At 40.2% G+C, this 19,199-nt stretch overlaps 1 protein-coding gene across 8 annotated transcripts in view; it reads right to left on the bottom strand.

The window, feature by feature from the left end:
- Nucleotides 1–14,672: 14,672 nt before the first annotated feature.
- Nucleotides 14,673–19,199, bottom strand: part of LOC120525922 (DENN domain-containing protein 2D-like) — a 117,928-nt gene continuing 113,401 nt past the window's right edge. For all 8 annotated transcript variants that reach the window (XM_039748618.1, XM_039748613.1, XM_039748611.1 and 5 more), the window contains 2 exons: nt 16,199–16,441; nt 14,673–14,928 (listed from right to left, as the gene is read on the bottom strand). In XM_039748618.1, coding sequence (XP_039604552.1) covers nt 14,864–14,928; nt 16,199–16,441 — 308 coding nt within the window. In that variant the 3' untranslated portion in view covers nt 14,673–14,863. The remainder of the gene's footprint in view (nt 14,929–16,198; nt 16,442–19,199) is intronic.

Below are 19,199 nucleotides of genomic sequence, written 5' to 3'. Positions count from 1 at the left end.
CCTTGTTGAGGGCATCCCAGCTGGCTGTCCCTCACAATGTGAACTTAGAAATGTCAGAAGAAAGACAGTCTAACATTGTATACATGGAAATATGTTGGTGCACTTTAGAAGCTTTCCTATCTTTATAGCTTATTGAGATGAGAGAGCTTCTTTGTAATCACAGGTCTCTGATTTGCTGCTAACCGGTGACATTTAGCTGGTGATACCACAGAGCAGAGCAGAGCAGAGTAGAGAGAACAATTTTCTATTGTATGTGTGTATCAACATGGGTGTTTCTGCTCTGGGATTCCTTCAGGGTGACTGCATTATCATGGGGTGAGGAGAACTTGCCATGTTAGTTTTTGGTTTAGTCTGCTCTCGCACTGTAAATTTAACCCACACATTGACCCTCTGGGTGCTCTTGTGTGGCTAGTTTCTGCCAGGTGTTATTACAAACAGGCTACAATTTGCCATACCTTGTCCTTCGTGGTCCAGAGTGATTGAAACCACATAGTCCCTTTCATTCACTTCAACACTATCAATTTCTCTGACTAGCATGCTCCACCTTCTCCTTTTTCAAAGTGTGTACTTGCCTGCTTTCCCACAACAATCCACAGACAGGCTTCACTGGGCCTTGTAAACGTCTGCCTGCTCTTCCAGTACAACTATCAGCATAACAAAATGCCTGCATTTCCACTCTTCTTTAAGTCGTCATGCTGTCAACTTGCAGCTCTATTTTTGGTCAATTGTGAAGCTCTCAGCTCTCTAGTCTGATCTGAGATAACAAGGACCTTATTAAAAAGCAGCAGTTCTCCTGTATTTTCTTTCCATTTTCTCAGATCCCAAGACCCTAGTAAAGCACGTACTTTTTAACAACGGGCACTATCTGCTTGTTCTTTGTGGCATTTCTCTTTGACATCATTACACACACTGATAGCTTCCTACATTTCTTTTTTCAATTCTTTTTTTCTCCATTATTGATTGTCTCTAAAATCATTGACAACATGTCTGACCAGCAGCCATCCGTGCAAAATCCTCTAACTTCATGTTGGTTACTGCCTTTGTAGTGTTTTTAGGGAGGGCTCAGCTGGCCACAATGCAGGACTAGAGAACTTACAGAACAGTCTGGCTGCAGACTGCCAGCTGCTGGCTAAATGCTAGTCTGCAGTGACAACAACAGTGCCACTCACTAACAACCCCTCTTTAACATTTCTCTTAGAAGATTTCCACACAAATAGGATTCTACACAAAGTCCTGCTCACAGTGCCTGACATGTATTATTGTGGGGTGAGTGGAGCTCACCAAGCTCATTATTTTTAGTTGTCTTCTTTCACAGTGTGACTTTAACATACTGTACACACACACACACACACTCAGTAATCCACATAGGACTACTGAATGAACAACACACAGGTGTCCCCGGGTATAACCTAAACCTTAAGGCTACCTTGGTCCCCAAGAATATCCTAGACACACTGAGGCTGATACACCTTGGTTAATGAAACTTACCAAGAAACTCCCACCATGAGATTCTCTGTTGGGGGCATCTCCCCTCAGCCTGATAACCCTATGAGAAAGAAAATGGAAAATCTCATCCTAGCAGGTGCCCTTGTCTATTTTATTGCTTTGGTATTTCAATATTTGCGAAAGCAAAGTAATATTAATTAAAAAAGAAAAGAAAATATAATAAAAAATTCCAGTGGACAGCAATATCTTGGCAGTATAGTCTAAGATAAACATGCATCTTTGCTTTAAAGGTATCTCTTGTATGTTCTACAGAGTAGATGGAAAGTATAGGTCAGGACAGGTTGGTGAGCATGCATTGGTACAGCATGTTGCTGCACCAACCCCACAATGAAACACCTTGGGATTCCGGTTGGCAACCCCATAGGCAGACACGCGGTCCAGTCCCACTTTCCCCAGAAATGACAATCTATCTGCCACAGCCAGGTGTTACGTGGGCATCCCCTTAGCTTCGTCAAACTGTTCGGGTTCTCAGCAATGAAAATCCTGAGAGCTGGATCACCCTTGGGGAATTGTGCCACATGGCTGTAGTGCTGTAACTGACACTCCCTCACAATATAAGCAATGAGCCTCATTTGGGACTCCGTGAGTAACCGCTCATTGGACACAACGTCAAACCAGCTGTATGCAAGGATTCTCCAAAGAGCCACAATTCCGATGGAGTCCAGTCTTTGTCTCTGGTCACATGAATATCGTACATGTTTCATAACCATATAGCAAGATAGGAAGCACCAGGACTCTAAAGAATTGGAGCTTTATGCTTTTGCAAAGATATCGGGAGTGCCACACACTCCTTTTCTAGCGACCTCATGACCCCCATGCTCTCTCATCCCATCTACAGACTTCATAGGAAGAGACACCAGAGACATGAGTGTTGCTGCCGAGCTAAGTAAACCTCTCGACAAGGTCAACACTCTCTCCGCAAACAGACACACTGCTGATGGCTGTGCCCAAGAGGTCATACTTTTAATGAAAGTATAGGGACCAGAAAAGTAAATGTGTCAAAGCCTAGCTGAGTTTGTAAACTAGAATTCTATTTGATCTTTTTGCCAAACCAAAAACAATAAATCATAGTTAGAAGTTCACACCAGATGGTTTTTAACCAGAATAATTAAGACTAGGAAAAGCAGCATGTAAGTTTCACTGTTTTTATCCAAATCACAAAAATGTTGCGTACACCCATTTCTATGCTCACTTCGAGATGTATAAAAACTAAACTTGGAGCCATGCACCTTTTCACAGCACCCTTCCCCCTTGCGTATATATAAGTTTATGCTTGGTTTTGCAAACTGGCAGCACCCAGTGTCAAAGCAGTGCTACCGTTTGTGTGGTGTGTGGTCTGCTTTTCTTTTTTAGATTCACATCTATGATGCGGGCGTTATCAAATACACGGGGTTTGATTGCATATCATTTACAAATTTAATTCACTTGATTGTAATCCTTCTGCAACAATATAATGGTGCATGGAATGGCAAAACTTTTCCAGCTACCTGGCTTCTAAGTTGATTTCAAATTCCAAGAGCTATTCTTCTTGAGCTGTGTGCTGAACTGGCACTGGCTTTACAAAGGCAGACTTTAAGGAATTATGTACTAACTGCTCCATTGCAAGTTCTGTCCACTCTTGGGTTTTTAGCCACAGGAGCTTTTCAACAGGAACTGGCTGGCCAATTGGGTATTTCTCAGTCATCACTGAGTCGCACCATGCCAGCTGTATAGGATGGTATTATCCACTTGTCATCCAGATACCTAAGATTTCCTTACACTGTGGTTGAACTGCAAAACATCAAAGAGCAATCTGCAGCAACGTCCAATTTTCCAAATGTATTCAGAGCAGTGAAATGCACGTACATTGCTATGGCAATGGTGCTGGACAAGTTACATCAGCCAGGGATGAATCATCAAAAGAATGAGCTGGCATTGCATCATCTATAGCAGGAGAGCCCAAAAAATTGGTTTCATATGCATCCCAAAAAAAAGAAATAAAAATTGAAAATGAAACAATCATAACACTGTGAAGATGTGGCAACTGAAGATTAACAGGAAAGGAAATATCAGCGTCACCCAAAAGAGGTTGTTGTCCCGAGCTGCTTCTTTAAATTGAGCAATTGGGCTAATGCTAAGATTGCGTTCTTCAACATCCAGGTGAGAAGAGTCCCGTCAATGGAGTCAAGTCTCTCTCATGTCTCTCTGTCTCACTCTAACATGACCCCTGGTGTTGCAGATGGGCTGTGCTTCATGACAAAAAGCCACCGGGGGGGTATTTTTCGTACATGGATTACTCGTTTAGCCGGATGTAATTGGATCTTTTTCGAAACTCTTGCTGAATGTGTTGTCATAGCAGCACATCCAAATCCTCAGGTTTGTTCAAAGTAAACAAGGATTAGCTCACACACTTAATCAGTGTCCGTGCATGGAATTCATTCAGTCATGGCTTTGCTGTTCATGAATGAGTGACCAATTGATATCGGTGCGCAAATTATAAGAAGAGAATTTCATATTGAGAGGGTTTTGTGTGATCGGCGAGATCCTTTATTGCTCCAGGAGGAAATTCTTTTTGAAAGATACCGCTTTAGCTGAGGGGGAATATTGTACCTCAAATATTTACTAGCACCTTATATTCGAAGTCAAACAAAGCGAAGTCGGGCTCTCACAACCACACAGACAGTGCGCATTGCTTTGAGGTTTTTTGCAAGCGTCACTTTTTTTATATACTTTAGGCAATGTGGAAAATCTATCTAAAAGTGCAGTTTGCCAGGCAATCCGTAAAGTCTGTTTGGCTCTGAAATATTTCCTTCGGGTTTTCATAGTGTTTCCTGGACACCTGCGTGTGCAGACAATAAAAGACGTGTTTCATGCCATTGCAGGTAGGTAATACACAGGCAAAAACACCCACAGCTCCATAAAGAATCTCACAATCAGCCTAACATTCTCATTACCCAGGATTTCCAAAAGTGATAGCGGCACATGGGACTGATCAGAGTGGAGTCTGATCAAACATTATTTGGAAAATGTACCTCTCCTCCTGATGAATAATCAGACACAGTGTCTTCATCAAATATTTGACTATCGTCAATATCTTGTTGGTCAGACACAAGTTCTACGGATATGACATTCCCTGCAACTAACCCAACTATATGGAACATACCTATGGCACGCATTGAGGACAAATATATGCAATGACCATCCTTTACCTGAAATGAAGTGACCACTACATCCTGCCACTGGATCTGAGGTGGAGCTTCCCCCTGGAATGCCCTCAGAAACCGGGCGATGGGCATTTTGGAGAGCCAACTCTTCTGCAGGGGTTAGGTCTGGACCGCGTGGACCTCCACCTGTTTTTTGCTTGTCTGCCTTCTTATTAGTTTTAAAATGAATGTATTTTTATATTATATATGATTCTTCATGTCAACAATTCTTTAAATAGTGATATACTAATATTTACCAGTTTAAAGTATATTTGTGTACTTCACTTTAACCTGTCCCATGTTCTCCTTGTGCTCACGTTTGATCTGGAATTATGACATATTAAATAATAATTAATCTGACACATAGGAAATGAAATGCTGCGTTCAGTAAGTACAATGCACACTTACCTAGCATTTAATTTTCTGGTTTGGGCTGTTTTTGCAGTGTCACCCCTTGTGCATATTAAATCTTGAAATTCTTCATATCCTTTGAGTAAAAGGTCCTGCTGTGCTTGTGTGGAAAAAAGGCGCCCGTTCTTTCGTCATTTTGTTGCAGCCTATCAAAGACTTGCTGATCATGTTTTCTTGACTCAATATATATGGGCTTTTCAATCAGCGCGGGCACGCACAATTATCTTGAATGACTGGATCCAGCTAGACTAATCTACTACACGGCTGCGCTTGAAAAAGCGACGTATCCCGGATGAGTTTCACCGGCATTAACTCATCCAAGATGAGGCATCTGATCTCGGATGATTTAAGCGACGTACGGAAAATACCTCACTGGTGTCGAGGACCTTGTGATGCTGCACCAATTGTCTAGATATTCTGGTAATGGACAGCTCTGTCTACAAGCTTCAATCCTGAGTGCTTTATCTATGCAATTTTGGGGTGGATCTACCATCAGAGTGTTCCAGATGTGTGCCCAGGTTGCTAGTGATGGCAAGTGGCCTTTGGGTCGATGAAACAATGGAGTGTGTGTTTATCCAAATGATTATGGGTGACTCCATAATCTACCCCTAGTTAAAACAATTAAGTATTCTCAAGGTGAAAGGATACCTCAGGGGACGATGAAGCGATCAAGTCTTGTTCTGAAACACCAAGCTGCATTATGTGACCCGTTGTATATGCACTGCATTGTTAAAAGTATGGCCAACTCTCCCTGTTAAGGAGCGAAGTCACTTCCAGCCTTGGTTAAGTGGTACACTTCCTGCTCATTCAAATGAAAGATGATATACATAGATGACAATGAAAGAATAAATAAGACTTAAATAAAATATAACAGCACAGTTCTGTGTAAAACAGACCTGAAGAGTGCATTTATAGAGCATTGCAGTCCGTCTGAGCAAAAAACTTATATCACCGCCTCAGATTACAGCTTTCATATATCACCTGCAGTTCCAAACTTCTCTCTCGTGGACAGTGATGTCCTATTCTCTGCTGAAATGGCAGTAGTGGGCGCTCAGATTACAGAGCACAATGTTCAGCAAATGGTCTTCACAATGAAAAGGTGCCAGGGAGGCTTGGACGGGGTGTCATCCCAAAAAATGGATCCACTCACAAACACACCACACTCTCATTCACTAACGAGTCTTCAAAAGGTGTGTGTTTTGATTTTTTTTTTTTTTTGTTTATCCAGTTTCTCAGTTTTTAGATTTTATGGAAAATTCCACTTTTCATGGCTACATTGAAACATAAGATGCCCTCCCCAAGGTCTGTGCAGATAAATCCATTCATCTATTTTCAGACCTGCTTAAATCACAGAACTGTAGCCCATCATAAGTCACACTGGAGATTTTGGAACTCCAGTGAACTCAAACGTTGGAGCTTTGAGAGGACAGCAGGAATATCCAGAAAGAAGTATTGGTGAGGCCAGCAGGGGGCGCTTACCCTGTTATCTGTATGTGGATCCCAGTGCAGTGACAGGGACACTGTATGATAAAAAAAATTAGTGCCAGGCCCTGGGCATCTTTCAATAACCTGACTAAATTGCCCACCCCAACCCTAACCATTCTGGCTCCCTAATCATCCCCTGTCCCTTACTGGCTAATAACTCTCTCCCCCCTTCGTCACCTAATTGCTAATGTGTGTGCAGTGCATACTGGCACATAAATGGCTGCCGTTGCATCATCCAGGTGGATATGGCTGAAGTGGCTCCCCGCTATTTATCTAAAGAGTTTTGGGTAGTGAGAAGAGTGCTGTTTAAAATAAAACCCCTACAGAAAAGGGGCAGCACCTGGGCAGGGGTTTGAACCAAAGAATCTGGTAGGTTGTGAGGCGACAGCTCTAAACGCAGTGCCATCCATTTCAGGCAATGATTTGGGCAGCACTGCTCTCGGCCCCTCTTGTACTCCCAGACAGCACCGTCTCTGACGGCCTGGTAAGATAAAGGAATCCAGGCAGGATTACTGGCTTAAAGCCCACATACCTGCGGTGCTATGTGAGTCGACTGTTTCTGTTTTAACTTGTCAGGGTTCACGCCCGCATTTTTGCCTGAGCAGCACACACAAAGCCATTTTTTGTTGTGCGAGCCAAGAGACAGAGGGTTGTTTTTTCTGTCCCCCCTGGCCATTGAACCTTACTCTTATTCGATGTTAATTAATGTTGATTTATTTTGTTTTATAATTGTGTCTTTCATTTTTCTATTCTTTAATATGTAAAGCACTTTGAGCTACTGTTTGTATGAAAATGTGCTATATAAATAAATGTTGTTGTTGTTGACGATGACCTTGAGAAACGTGCTGCTGATTGTATGATTCTGACCCCGTCTGTCCTACTCCCCTCTGTTGCATGCGTCTTTCACATACATTACAGTGACACGTACAGCGTGCCTTATTAAAGTCTCCATGCCCACATACGCTCAAGTGGCACCTCAGCAAGGCACACAATCACTTGAACAGGGGCCAGGTGACTCCATTTGGAGAAGTGAAAGTGAAAAAGGACCCGGAGGACAATGTGAAGGGAATTGTGAAATGCAGCCAGAGGAAAATGTACAGGGGTGCAGTCTGTTGGGAACGGTTTTACCCTAACCAGACGCAATCTTCCTCACGGAGACCCTTCAAAGAATCTGCACTGTTCAAAACGCCACAATCACTCCTCAAACTGCATCTGTTTGAAAGGAAGGTGGAAGGAAGCTGAGTGGTCACCTACTGCACGATGGAGAAAGTTTTGTTGTCTGGTAAGCTCCAAATGAAATGTTTGAAAGGCTGTAGGTATTTATGTAAATCCTGTGAAAACCTTCACAGCTCTTTGGGGAGGTGCTGGTAAATTTAGTGAAGGGCTGCATTGGCGGCCATCTGCAAAGTTGGTAAATTTAGAGATGGTTTTGCGAGCTGGAGAGGTTTTTGAAAAGCAAGGAAAATGTCACTGACTGCAAGTCTAGGGACTGAATGGGAAATTCATTTCATTGAGTGATTGGAAGATTTCATGCAAAGGTGTCCATTACTGTCTTGAGACAGGAGGGCGAGCTGAATCTACCCGGGAGAGAAAAAGAAGGGCAAGTGCATACGAAGAGAAGGACACCAGAGTCCAATACACACCTTATGGGTCCTCAGCTGTCTTCTTCACTAAACACACACCAAACAGGGTCTTCTGCATCAGAGAAAGGCAATACCAGGATGAGGAGCAGAATACACTTATAATTCCAGTCATCTTCTGTCCAATGTCTGGGCTCTTTTGCCCATTTTAACGTCTTCTCTGTATTTGCTAGTTTTACGTGTTGCTTGTTTTTGTTTGAAACATTCTCCCCCCCCCCTTTTTAGGCCTGCATTCCAGAATAGTCTTTTCCTTTGTGACCACAAGGGGGCACCATAGAGCACCAAACCAAAAAGACATTATACCACCATGCATTATATGAATGAAGGAAATTTATTCCACAAAGCACCTTTAGAGACCTCTTTCTATTAACACGCCACAATTATACAATCAATCGTGTCGCCCACTGCCTCCTGACTCTGACTTCCTTTTACGCTAGACCTGGGAATACTTCTGGTGTCATGCCATGTTTTGCAGGAAGCACTTTCTGGGCCATAATGAAAGTAGGGTGGTCTCTCCCCTCCCGACAGACCCTCCATTGGAACATAGGGACCCCGACAGGGCTGCACTTCCAGATTCTGTCTGCCAAGCACCCCTTAGTGTGTCCTGACTGGGCTTCCATACAAGGATCACTGCCACCTTGCATATGAGAGAATGGAACCTCTCTTGAATCTCACTTTCCTTTGGTCCGTCCCTTATGTCTTGCCAGCCGGACACAAAGTAAATTCTCCACTCAGTTGGCCAGCTTGTTGCTCTGGCCTCCCGGGCGGGTAGTACCATATATTTTTCTCCATCTCATCTGGGATGCCTGTTCTCCTCCTACATTCTATTCTTTGGTGTGTATTTAGTGAAGACAACTGAGGACCTGTAAGGTGTTTGTTTCTCAAGGTACGGACTCTGATGTCCTTATCTTCATATGCAGCTGCTATTTTTCTCTCCTGATTAGATCCAGTTTCCCCACTTCTCTCAAGACAGTAACAGAGACCTTTGTATGAAATCTTCATTTTTGTGGCATTCTGTCACAAGGGCTAAACCTTCATTCTGCTAACAAGAATAGCCTGACCTGTTCCTTGAGAGAGCAGTTTCATTTTGGCCATTTGTGAGCCCAGAACTGAATGCCAGTTCTGTGCAACCCAAGGAAACAGAATAAAAGATTTCAGCAGTGCTAATACAATTAAATCTTCTCTAATAACCAAATAGCAATTAAAATGACTAATTTAGGATAAACTGAGGGAGTGTGCCATTAGGACATTGAAGGAACTGGTGCCGAAAATGGGGCTTTGCAGCCATATGTGAACAATAAATAAAAAAAAAACACTCATCATTTCAAGCAGTAACAGCCATTAGCAACACTAGGAATGCTTTTGATGCATTTTATGGTATCTTGATAATAAAAAGGTATCAGGTTCTATCAAAAACCCCAAAAAATCTCTGGGTGACCCCAAACTTTACTGTGTTGACTGGAAACACATGACCTACGAGATACGAAGCATTTCATCAGTGCAAGCGTGAATCTTAAGGCTACTTTTTAGCACCCTAACCTGTTAAAGTTTCAGTTTAAAGGCTGCAGTGATGCTGTTGTCTCATTAGACATATAGAAGTGAAAGACCTGTGTGTGTGTGTGTGTGTATGGAGCAGTCCACTCTCCTCTCGCTCAACCACAGTGTGACGATGCAGGTTCTGCTCCATGGTCCCAGCGGCTCTTTGGGAGCCCTTGAACCCAACACCGTCGGTAATGCTACTGATGAGCTAGACAGTGAGGCAAGAACAATAGAACAAGGGATGGTAAAAATGTGCAAAAGTGCTTTTATTAACTCCAAGAAAACAAAAACAAAGTATTTCAAATAAATAGTGCAGTGATTCAAAAAGAGTTCAATAAATAAATAATCCAATAAAAGCAGAAGTGAATTGTGGAGGTTAAAATCAATAAACAGAAAACAATCCTTTAAAACGAGGTTAAAACATTCATCAGGAAGCAGTCTTTAAAATCAATGACAAGCCCGGTGTCTCTTTCAAACTAGCATCTCACCTGCTTCTCCCGGATGGGCTTTACAGCAGGCGAGACGCTCTCTCTGCTGCGGACCTTCTCAGTGCCTGCTTCTGCTGTCAGTTGCCTTACCGATCCTTGGCTCTGGTCGGCTCCTCCGGACAGCGACTTGGGAATTCCTCTGCGACCAAGGCTCTCACGCAGGGAACACCACATCCCAAGTCCCGACTCCCACTACCTTCCGCGGAGAGTCCTGCGCCTTCTGGTCACTCCTGCCCTTCCAAACAAGCAAACGACCACAACCATTACTTCTCCCAGGTGTTGGCCACACACCCAGGCTGCCTACTCAGGTGCCGCGAGCCTAACTCTTGCTCGCTCCCCTGTACCAACTTGCTTGCTTCCTGCTGCAACCTCCGTCCGTCCATTTTCTTTTTTCTCTCTCCCCTAACCGACTCACACTTCTATATATTGAGGGGCCATAGCAGCTGCAGCACATTAACAGCCTCAGGAACAATCACGGATGTGGGCAGCCTTCCACCTGGGCACTAGGTGAGAAACGCCGACACCGAGACTATACAGCCACCATGCCCCATCACTAAGCCGCGAGTGCTGCGATTATTTATTTAAAACAAAACGGCCTTTGCTGGAAGAGCTGTGGACACATCACCACACACAGCCACTAGATGGCGTAAGCATGCACTTTTAATTTTTTTTTGGTGCTTCCAAGCACCTCACTTCTCACAGCGAAAGACTTGCGTGCAACAACAACGTCATGCTAATGACACAGATGAGATGGAGACACACAATGTCGAAATGAAGCAAACACTGTGGCTCAGCAATATGCAAGTGGACACCTCAGCAACAGAGGGCAAGGCTTGAAGTTTTCACTAAAGACATTGTCTATTTGGAGGTATTTTCTTGAGACAAAGATCAATAGGATTCATATGCCAGCGATACAGCTAAGATATGGTATCGCCAGTGTCTTCTTATGAAAGCCAGAGGCGCAGCAAGCACAGGTGGGTCCATGTCCTCTGTACTTGGTAATTCTTAAGAGTTAGCCGACGCCTCTCCAAGCTCACAAATAAATTAAAACTGCTAGGGAGTCTTTGGGTTGTTTTTTTTTGTCCCAAAGACCACACACAGGTTGTGATTTCTTTAATAAGTAATATAAACTAACATTGAGTAAAACTGAACAAAAAGACAAGACTGACAAAAAATTTACAAAATTAAAAGACATTTTTATGAAAAGACTACAAAACAAATTAGTTTGTTTGAATCTATATGTGAAGTTGGGTATTTTAAACATGTTATATTGCAATTTACATTTAGTCGGATCGACTCCCAGTTCCTGTAACCCCACAATTGCTTCTAACTCTGACTCCAAGTTCAGCCCTGTGTGGGAGTACACAGCAATAAAAAATTTAAAACTTATTAGCTAAAGACGTTCAACAACTCCAAAAGAAACTAAGAAACTGACATCACTGCAATGATCGACTCAGAACTCCAACACTTTGTCCAGTATAATTACCATTTATCACTCGAATATCCACGAAACCAAGAGCACGGAATTTGGGGTCTCATCCAGGCACACCCTCTCTAGGAAAAAATACAGAAACAATCATAATCCTCTTTTAAAAAACAAGCCGAACCAAACTCAAAGTAATTGCCTACCTGCCTGTTTTCTAACGCAACACACAATGCATCACGATGCTCCAAACAACATTCCTGAATCACACGCCGCGCTGTCCATTTAAGCAAACTACAAAAACACACCACACTTTAATGGCTTTGGCTGAACCTCAGCTTTCATCAAATTATTTCTGATCTCATTTAACAAGCACAGGATACACCGTTAAGAAGAATGTTTAAATCCAGGGTTAGATGCCCATACCAATGACGACAGAGTGTTAGGAGAAGCTGTATAAATGAGTGGTCTCTGCTGCTGTAGGAGACATCCTTTGACAGTTATGGAGAACAATGTTTAAATAACTTTTATAAAATAGGGCTTAGTCTGGGGATACAATTCAACCTCTTTACTCTCACTGTATCCTGGAGAGTGTACAAAGTTCTGAAATAGATGGAGGCCTTCTGTCACACCAGGTACCAAATGTGGCCTCCATCACTTCAGTTTGTGACTTTGGTGTTTAGATCTAGGTCCAGCAGTCAGATTAATTTTCTCCTAGATGTACACATTATGACTGATGATTAAATATGTCTAATGTAATATAAGAAAGCATTTAGCACAAGTCCAGTTTAATGAAACTATACTACAGTGAAATGCATGGTGGAATAGTATCATTTTACAGCATATGAAGCCACTGTCCATTTACTTTTTTGATATTTTCATGAAAATGCACCTGTACTTCAATGATGTTTCTTTTATATCAAGGAAACTCCGCTATATTTTGAATTTTTCGACCCAGTCGTCAAAATAGAGTGCATTACCCTGTCGGTATCCCCATTCAGAATAATCAATATTAATTAATCCAAATCCTAACATGATCTTTACATTTCAAACAATCAAACTTGCTATTCTTAGAACTCAACACATACTTTAATCTGTTCTTTTATTTTTGATGCCCTGGTAATTTAAATAAAAGAAACAAACACACAAGACAGACCATAAACCTTATACATGGACATTAGTGCTACCACAAACCCACTAAATCCCAAAACTTTCTCATTCAGGCAAGTCCTTGTAACTTTACAAACGGACCAAACCAAAATAAAAGGCAATCAAGATGCAGATTTCAGCCAAAACACGAAAACCTTCATTCGTCTTCCAAAGGGGTCTTATTCCTTTCTTGACCCGGGAGGCACTGTCAAGACACAGAATACCCTGAGGCTGAAGGTGGCTACTTATTTGCCAGCTACTGGTTTGGATTTCCTCTTCCACCTTAAAAACTGCAAATGCATTGGCTGGATATCTGACGTCTTTTACACCTGTTTCCAGGTCAATCCACTTACATGGAGATGGACAGTAAATCTTGGTGGTGGCAAACTACATTCAGCTTTTTTTCTTACTGGCTTCTTTTGTTTTGTTTTTATTTTACAAGAATTTCATTTTCTTTAGCGACATCACCTGGTAAACTACAGACAGTCCAGAAGCCTGGTATCTCCACTACCTGGAGAAGCTGAACTACCTGTGCCACCTGAATCGGCTGCAGGTACCACTTTATGCTACCGGTAGTGGCAAGGACACTAGAAAAGTGCAAAACTAGAGAAGAATCAGTCAGGAAGGTTAAGGAGAGAGCAACTGCCTGTGGCCACCACCTGTAAAACAATTCCCTTTTCTGGGTTATCTTGCTGTTGCCTCTCCAGTACACCTCGTCACTTTTATTTGCACCAAAGCAGGTGAAGTGGATTCACAATCAATCACTTATGCTTCCTACCGGGAAAGATGGATAACCCTGAAACTTAATTACCTTGGTGTAAAACTGTGATGATTAAGTGTCCCCTTAATTTTGTTAAGCAGTATATAAATATTTATAGTTCAGTACTGAGTGTTTCAATATTTATTCTTCATATGACTTGTTTTTCATTACCATACACCAGCGTTTCCCAAACTCGGTCCTGGTGGACCCCTGTGGCTGCAGGTTTTTGTTCCGACCAGATTCCTAATCAGTAACACCACCAGATAACACTGAGCTCATTTAATTAGCTGGTATTTGTTTTTCTTTTATTCGACATTCAGAAAAACACAGCAGCATGATTTTTACATTTATTAGACATTTATAAATATTTCTGCTTTTGCTATAGATTTAAATGCTTAACTCTCTTTTGTTAATTTCATTATACTTTGCCCTTTCTCTGTGCAGTTTTCCCCCCTTCATTCTATCTTAATAATGACAACTTAAAACAAACAGAGCAGACACCCAGGCAAACAACACTGAATAATCAAAGGCTGCAGCTACTTTAGAGTCAGACCCACTAATTAGTAAATAATGGATTAATTAAACAATTAGAACACCTAGAAAAGTAGGATGAAAATCAAGATGAAAATACTGTTAAAAAGAAAAAAAAATACATTATTCAGATATAACTGCTTGTTACATTTTAATATATATATTTTTTTACCAAACTTAGTTTTCCAATTTCTATATTGTTCCCTAACCACAGAACTTAGGAAATATCAGTTCACTTAATTAGCGCAGAAGTTCAATTAAAAACAGAATCTGGTTGGAACAAAAACCTGCAGCCACAGGGGTCCACCAGGACCGAGTTTGGGAAACACTGCCATACACTCTTGCCAGAAAAAGTCATGACTTTTTTTTATAAAAAGGAAAACGGACTGACTGTCCTGTACCTGAGCTCCCTTTTTTAGAATATATTTTTTCTTTTGTACAGCAGTTAACACATCTAGAGCTTCAACTTTTTTTCCTTTGTAAGCTTTTTTTTTTTTTTTAATATAAAGTATTTTTGTTATTCAGAACTCTCAAATTTTAAATAACAAGGTAGTGAGATTGTGTATGCAGAAGACCACCAAAAAAGTGATTCTTTATTTACAAGACACGACTTTGAAACACACAAAATATTAACACACTCAGGACCAAAGACACACATGTTTCTCCAACAATATTTACATTACATTCCAGTTTGAGCAGCACTGTAGTCACAGTCCATCATCCTGGGAACTGGTTCAGTATGAGACCTGCTAATACTTCTTTGCCTTTTCTCTCTTCTTTTTCTCATGATACTCTGACACTTTCTTTTGGAATTCTAATGGAGTGGAGAGAGGGAGAGAGAACTACAAATTAGACGCAATCAAAAGCCAAGTAAGCCAAAACACACCAGTGCTAAAAACGGTTCTCAGGAGGCACATTCACTATTTAAGGCCCGCTTAGAAATGTAGACGAGGAGCATGGATAGCAACGCCGTAGGAGCAAATCTCACTGTTGGCTCCAGGTGTAACCCTCAGTGTGACTCTTCATTTGACTCCAGTTTTTGAGCCCATAAAATGACACTTCATAACCAAGCTTAGAAATTTAATGGATAGAGGCCCGTATGTTAGCAATTTCAGAATGCATGAACTCTGGGGTGGCAGGGAACCAGAGTCCATTTAAAAACAAAAAAAACATTAAAACTTACACACGCTTGTAAGACATGTCAGACTTGCTAGAAAAATGTGTGCGACAGCTCAGGTCTGACCAGGACTGCTTTCACATGACATTACCCAGTGCTTCGGGAAAAACTGACTTGATCCCCAAGGTAATTTAACTATTTTGTAGTATGTGAAGGAGTTATTCTTATATAGCGCCTTTTATGTTAAACATGAAGCAAGCGGCATGGGGTCAACCTGCAAGTCAGCGATAATGTCTGAACTAACAACTTTGTGCTGTTCCAAAGTATTAGATTAAACTTCAAAGTATATTTGACTAACAAACTGGACTAGAAGTCAGCTGGCACATGTTAGTCATTAACAATCAGACATTTTAAATGTTGCACAGAAATGCAGCAAGCCGGAGAGGAAATCAGGAAATAAATTATACTCTCTTTTTCACTCTAACTACATCCTATCATCAGTTTTATAAAAGTGTATTTTATACACCTTGGTCAGGATCACAAGGTGCTATTCTAACAACAAAAATGTGCAAGATGTGAACCTCACTTGAACAAAATGCGATTCTGTCACAAGGCACATCCATGCACACACCCACACTCTGCCATCAGGATAATTTGGAGTTGCCCATCAGCCAGTGCATAAAACTGCATTTAATTTTTTTTCTCTCCAGATAAAATGTCAAAGCAAACTCTTAAAATTGTAAAATATTTACATGTTTAGCCCAACTCAAGTGAATTTCCACTCATACACAAAAATCATGTGGTTATGATAAAGTTTTACAATATATTATATTTAAACAACCAATACATTAAATGGTCTCTTCCTCTTGTATTAAATGCTAAAAGTCTTAATCCCCTATTGGTTAGTTAAATGCATATTAAACTGTACTACCCACAAAGCCAGCTTCACTTCTTATACTCAACTTACCATCTTGCAGATTTGTTCGCTGCTCCACGCCTTGAATAAATAAGTCAAACATCTGAGTCTGCAAGAATTTTTTCACAAATTTGCGTGTGTTTTTGGAATCTATAGATTTGTAGAAGGACCTCTTCTGGAACTCTCCCTCTCCATCGTTATTCTTCCTTTTGACAAAGGATGAGAAATGTCCAATTGTCCGAACAAAGAAATGTAGGAATGCTTCAGATACAATTTTGTTCAGCTCCTCCAAGGCTGGTAATGGAAGACAAAAGCAAGAGACAAGGGTTAGGATACAGACAGAGGTGGGGGGAATAAAAAGAAAAAAGTCCAGGCCATCCCTTCTAAAACAGCCACTCTGTCTCACATCAGTCCACTGCTGGTTATGACAGCCTGCACTTAGGATATACAACAAGAGGGAAACCAAAGGCACTGGGTGGGAGACTGTGCAAGCAACTTGGTAGACTAAAACACATAACTCTCGCTCAACCCAAGCACTGTGGAATTCCATCCCTGCTCAGTTTTATCAATAAAATTACTACGAAATTTAAAAACGGCTCCTTCCACATGTCTTCATTTAAGCATGCTTCAAATTTCCCACTTTTTCTAAATCGATCAATTATTATTTATTTTATTCAATGCCAGCACCACCATCATGAGAAACTTTATATATGAAAAAAAATGTATTAAAGAGCAACACACAAGATAATAAAAATGGAAGATAATCACAGAACTGCTCAAAAGCATTTACTGAGCTGCTATTTAAGGAAGAAGAAAAGTGCAAATGCCACTTTAATGAGTTAATTCTTTTGTCTCATGATGGTGTCTATTTAATACTTTACCCTCGGTGTAAAACCTTGTGCACTAAAACATCTGAAGTTTTACATTTGTTATTTAATTACAACTGATATGCATACTGTACAGTACACACTTTCCTCTGGATGTTTTAGTATTCTAAACGGAAACCAATAATTGATTTTTTAATTCGGATTTAAAATGACAGAATTTCATTTTCTTATAAGGAACGGATTGGAATTAAGCAGCCAGAGTCTACAACTGCAAAGCATACTGGTAGCTAAAACAATTTATAAAAAAATAAAAATAAATAAATAAATAAAAATACACACCACCACTATTATTGAATATATCACAAGGTGGATACTTGTGGCCATCGAGGGACAAGAATCTGCTCTGTTAATTTTTCTCAGTAATAAACTCTGTTTACTATTGTAACTTTTACACATAGTAAAAATTTCTTCAAGGTAAATTCTATAAATTGCATTTATAAAAAGTCATGGCCATTAGATTTTATCACAAACTTTAACTTTTGCTGTGCAACAGTTTATTTTTCTAGCAATGCTCAGAGCATGCAGCACTTGAGTAATGCAAAATAATACTTACATAGCCATTTCATAGGAAAAAATATGTAATTGCGAGATGCTAAAAGTACTTAATCACACTTCAGAACTGGACAGTGCTGCAGTTTAGAAGGCAAGAAGCTACTGTTTATCCAGCCTCCCACTTCTCTTTAACTCGTGTTTATCATATAACACTGCTTTATTATATATGATTTGCTAAACACGGCTGCAGTGTAAATTCAAAGAAAGAAAGTAAAGGCATTATTATAAATATATGGATAGTATAGAGTATAAATATACTGTAAGTACAATGGCTATAAAAATATCTACACCCCATGTGCTTTAACTTAATCATGTTTTATTTTGTTAAAGTATGGTATCCTGATAATGTCTACATAAAAAAACATATGCTATAGCTCCCCCTAAATACACTAGAAATATAAATTAGGTAATCTGCAAAATATCCAGTTCCATGCAAAATTAGGCACATAATGACTGAAATGTAGTTTTACCATGGAAATGGAAGTAATTTACTCTTATAATTTTGAATAATGGTTGACAAAATGAAAGTTAAAAAGCTTTGACTGAAATAAAATCTTGTGTTTCTTTGCGTTTGTTTCAAAAACCTTTGATAATATTATGGGGAGAAGGAAAAAGAAAAACCAAAAAACACACAAACCACAAAGTTCACTTTTTTAAATTTTCTAGATGCACCTCTATCATGGTGTGACTTCCTGGTGAGGTGGAGTTTGGAAAGGAGGCATGTGACAAGGGAAGAGGCGTATGGGCCCGGACTACAGAACCCTGTCTTTGTGCACAATGAGATTGAGGAGAAGTCTGTCACAATCTAAAGTATTACAGTACAGGCTACCACATACTACAGAAAAGAGAACCAGCCAGTAAAAGCAAAGGGAACACTTTAGGAAAGTGATTAGGAACACACACATTTTTGGTAAACACTAACTAGATGTTAATTGAGACAAAACTATATTCTGAAATCTTACAGCAGTTACTCAGGTTTGGTGAACAGTGTTTTGATGGTCATAATTTAAGTGTGGAAGCAATCTTTTCCTTCTTCATACCAGGTTGCCATTTAACATTTAGCAAAGATAACAATCAAATACTGCTATGTATAGATGTGAAAAGATGGCCTGCACTAATTGCTTCAGTTTTTGCCATTGATAATTCTACCATAATATTGAGGGAGGGCGGTGGCTGACAAAAAATATAAATGTAGTTATTATGTACCTTTTTTCAGTTTTTCCACATTGGATTGACTTCTTGAATTGAAGATCAGACTCTTGACCAACAAACGAAAGGAAAAAGCAGATCTTCAATTCAAAAATGTAATCCTATGAACCTTTTAATTCTTATTTGTGATGTATACAGATATTTCTGAAGTATATATTTAATAGTATTTTAGCAAAAAAAGCATGGGAATGTTTTGAGCATACAACTGGATAACTGGTGGAGTATGTGACATAATGCAATTCTTTATTCTCCATTCTACATGAAAACATTACATTAACATTTTTTCTTGGCCATCACTGCAAAGTATATGGAGTAAGTAACACATAAAATATATATCTATAAGAAATGTTTTGATTGGTTTAAACTAGTTTTGGGGAGTACTCGACTAAAATTGTATAACAGAA

This window comes from Polypterus senegalus, chromosome 3 (genome assembly GCF_016835505.1).
Source record: "Polypterus senegalus isolate Bchr_013 chromosome 3, ASM1683550v1, whole genome shotgun sequence".
NCBI lineage: Eukaryota > Metazoa > Chordata > Cladistia > Polypteriformes > Polypteridae > Polypterus > Polypterus senegalus.
Note: the sequence above shows the minus strand (reverse complement) of the source record. Positions and strands in the feature narration are given on the sequence as shown.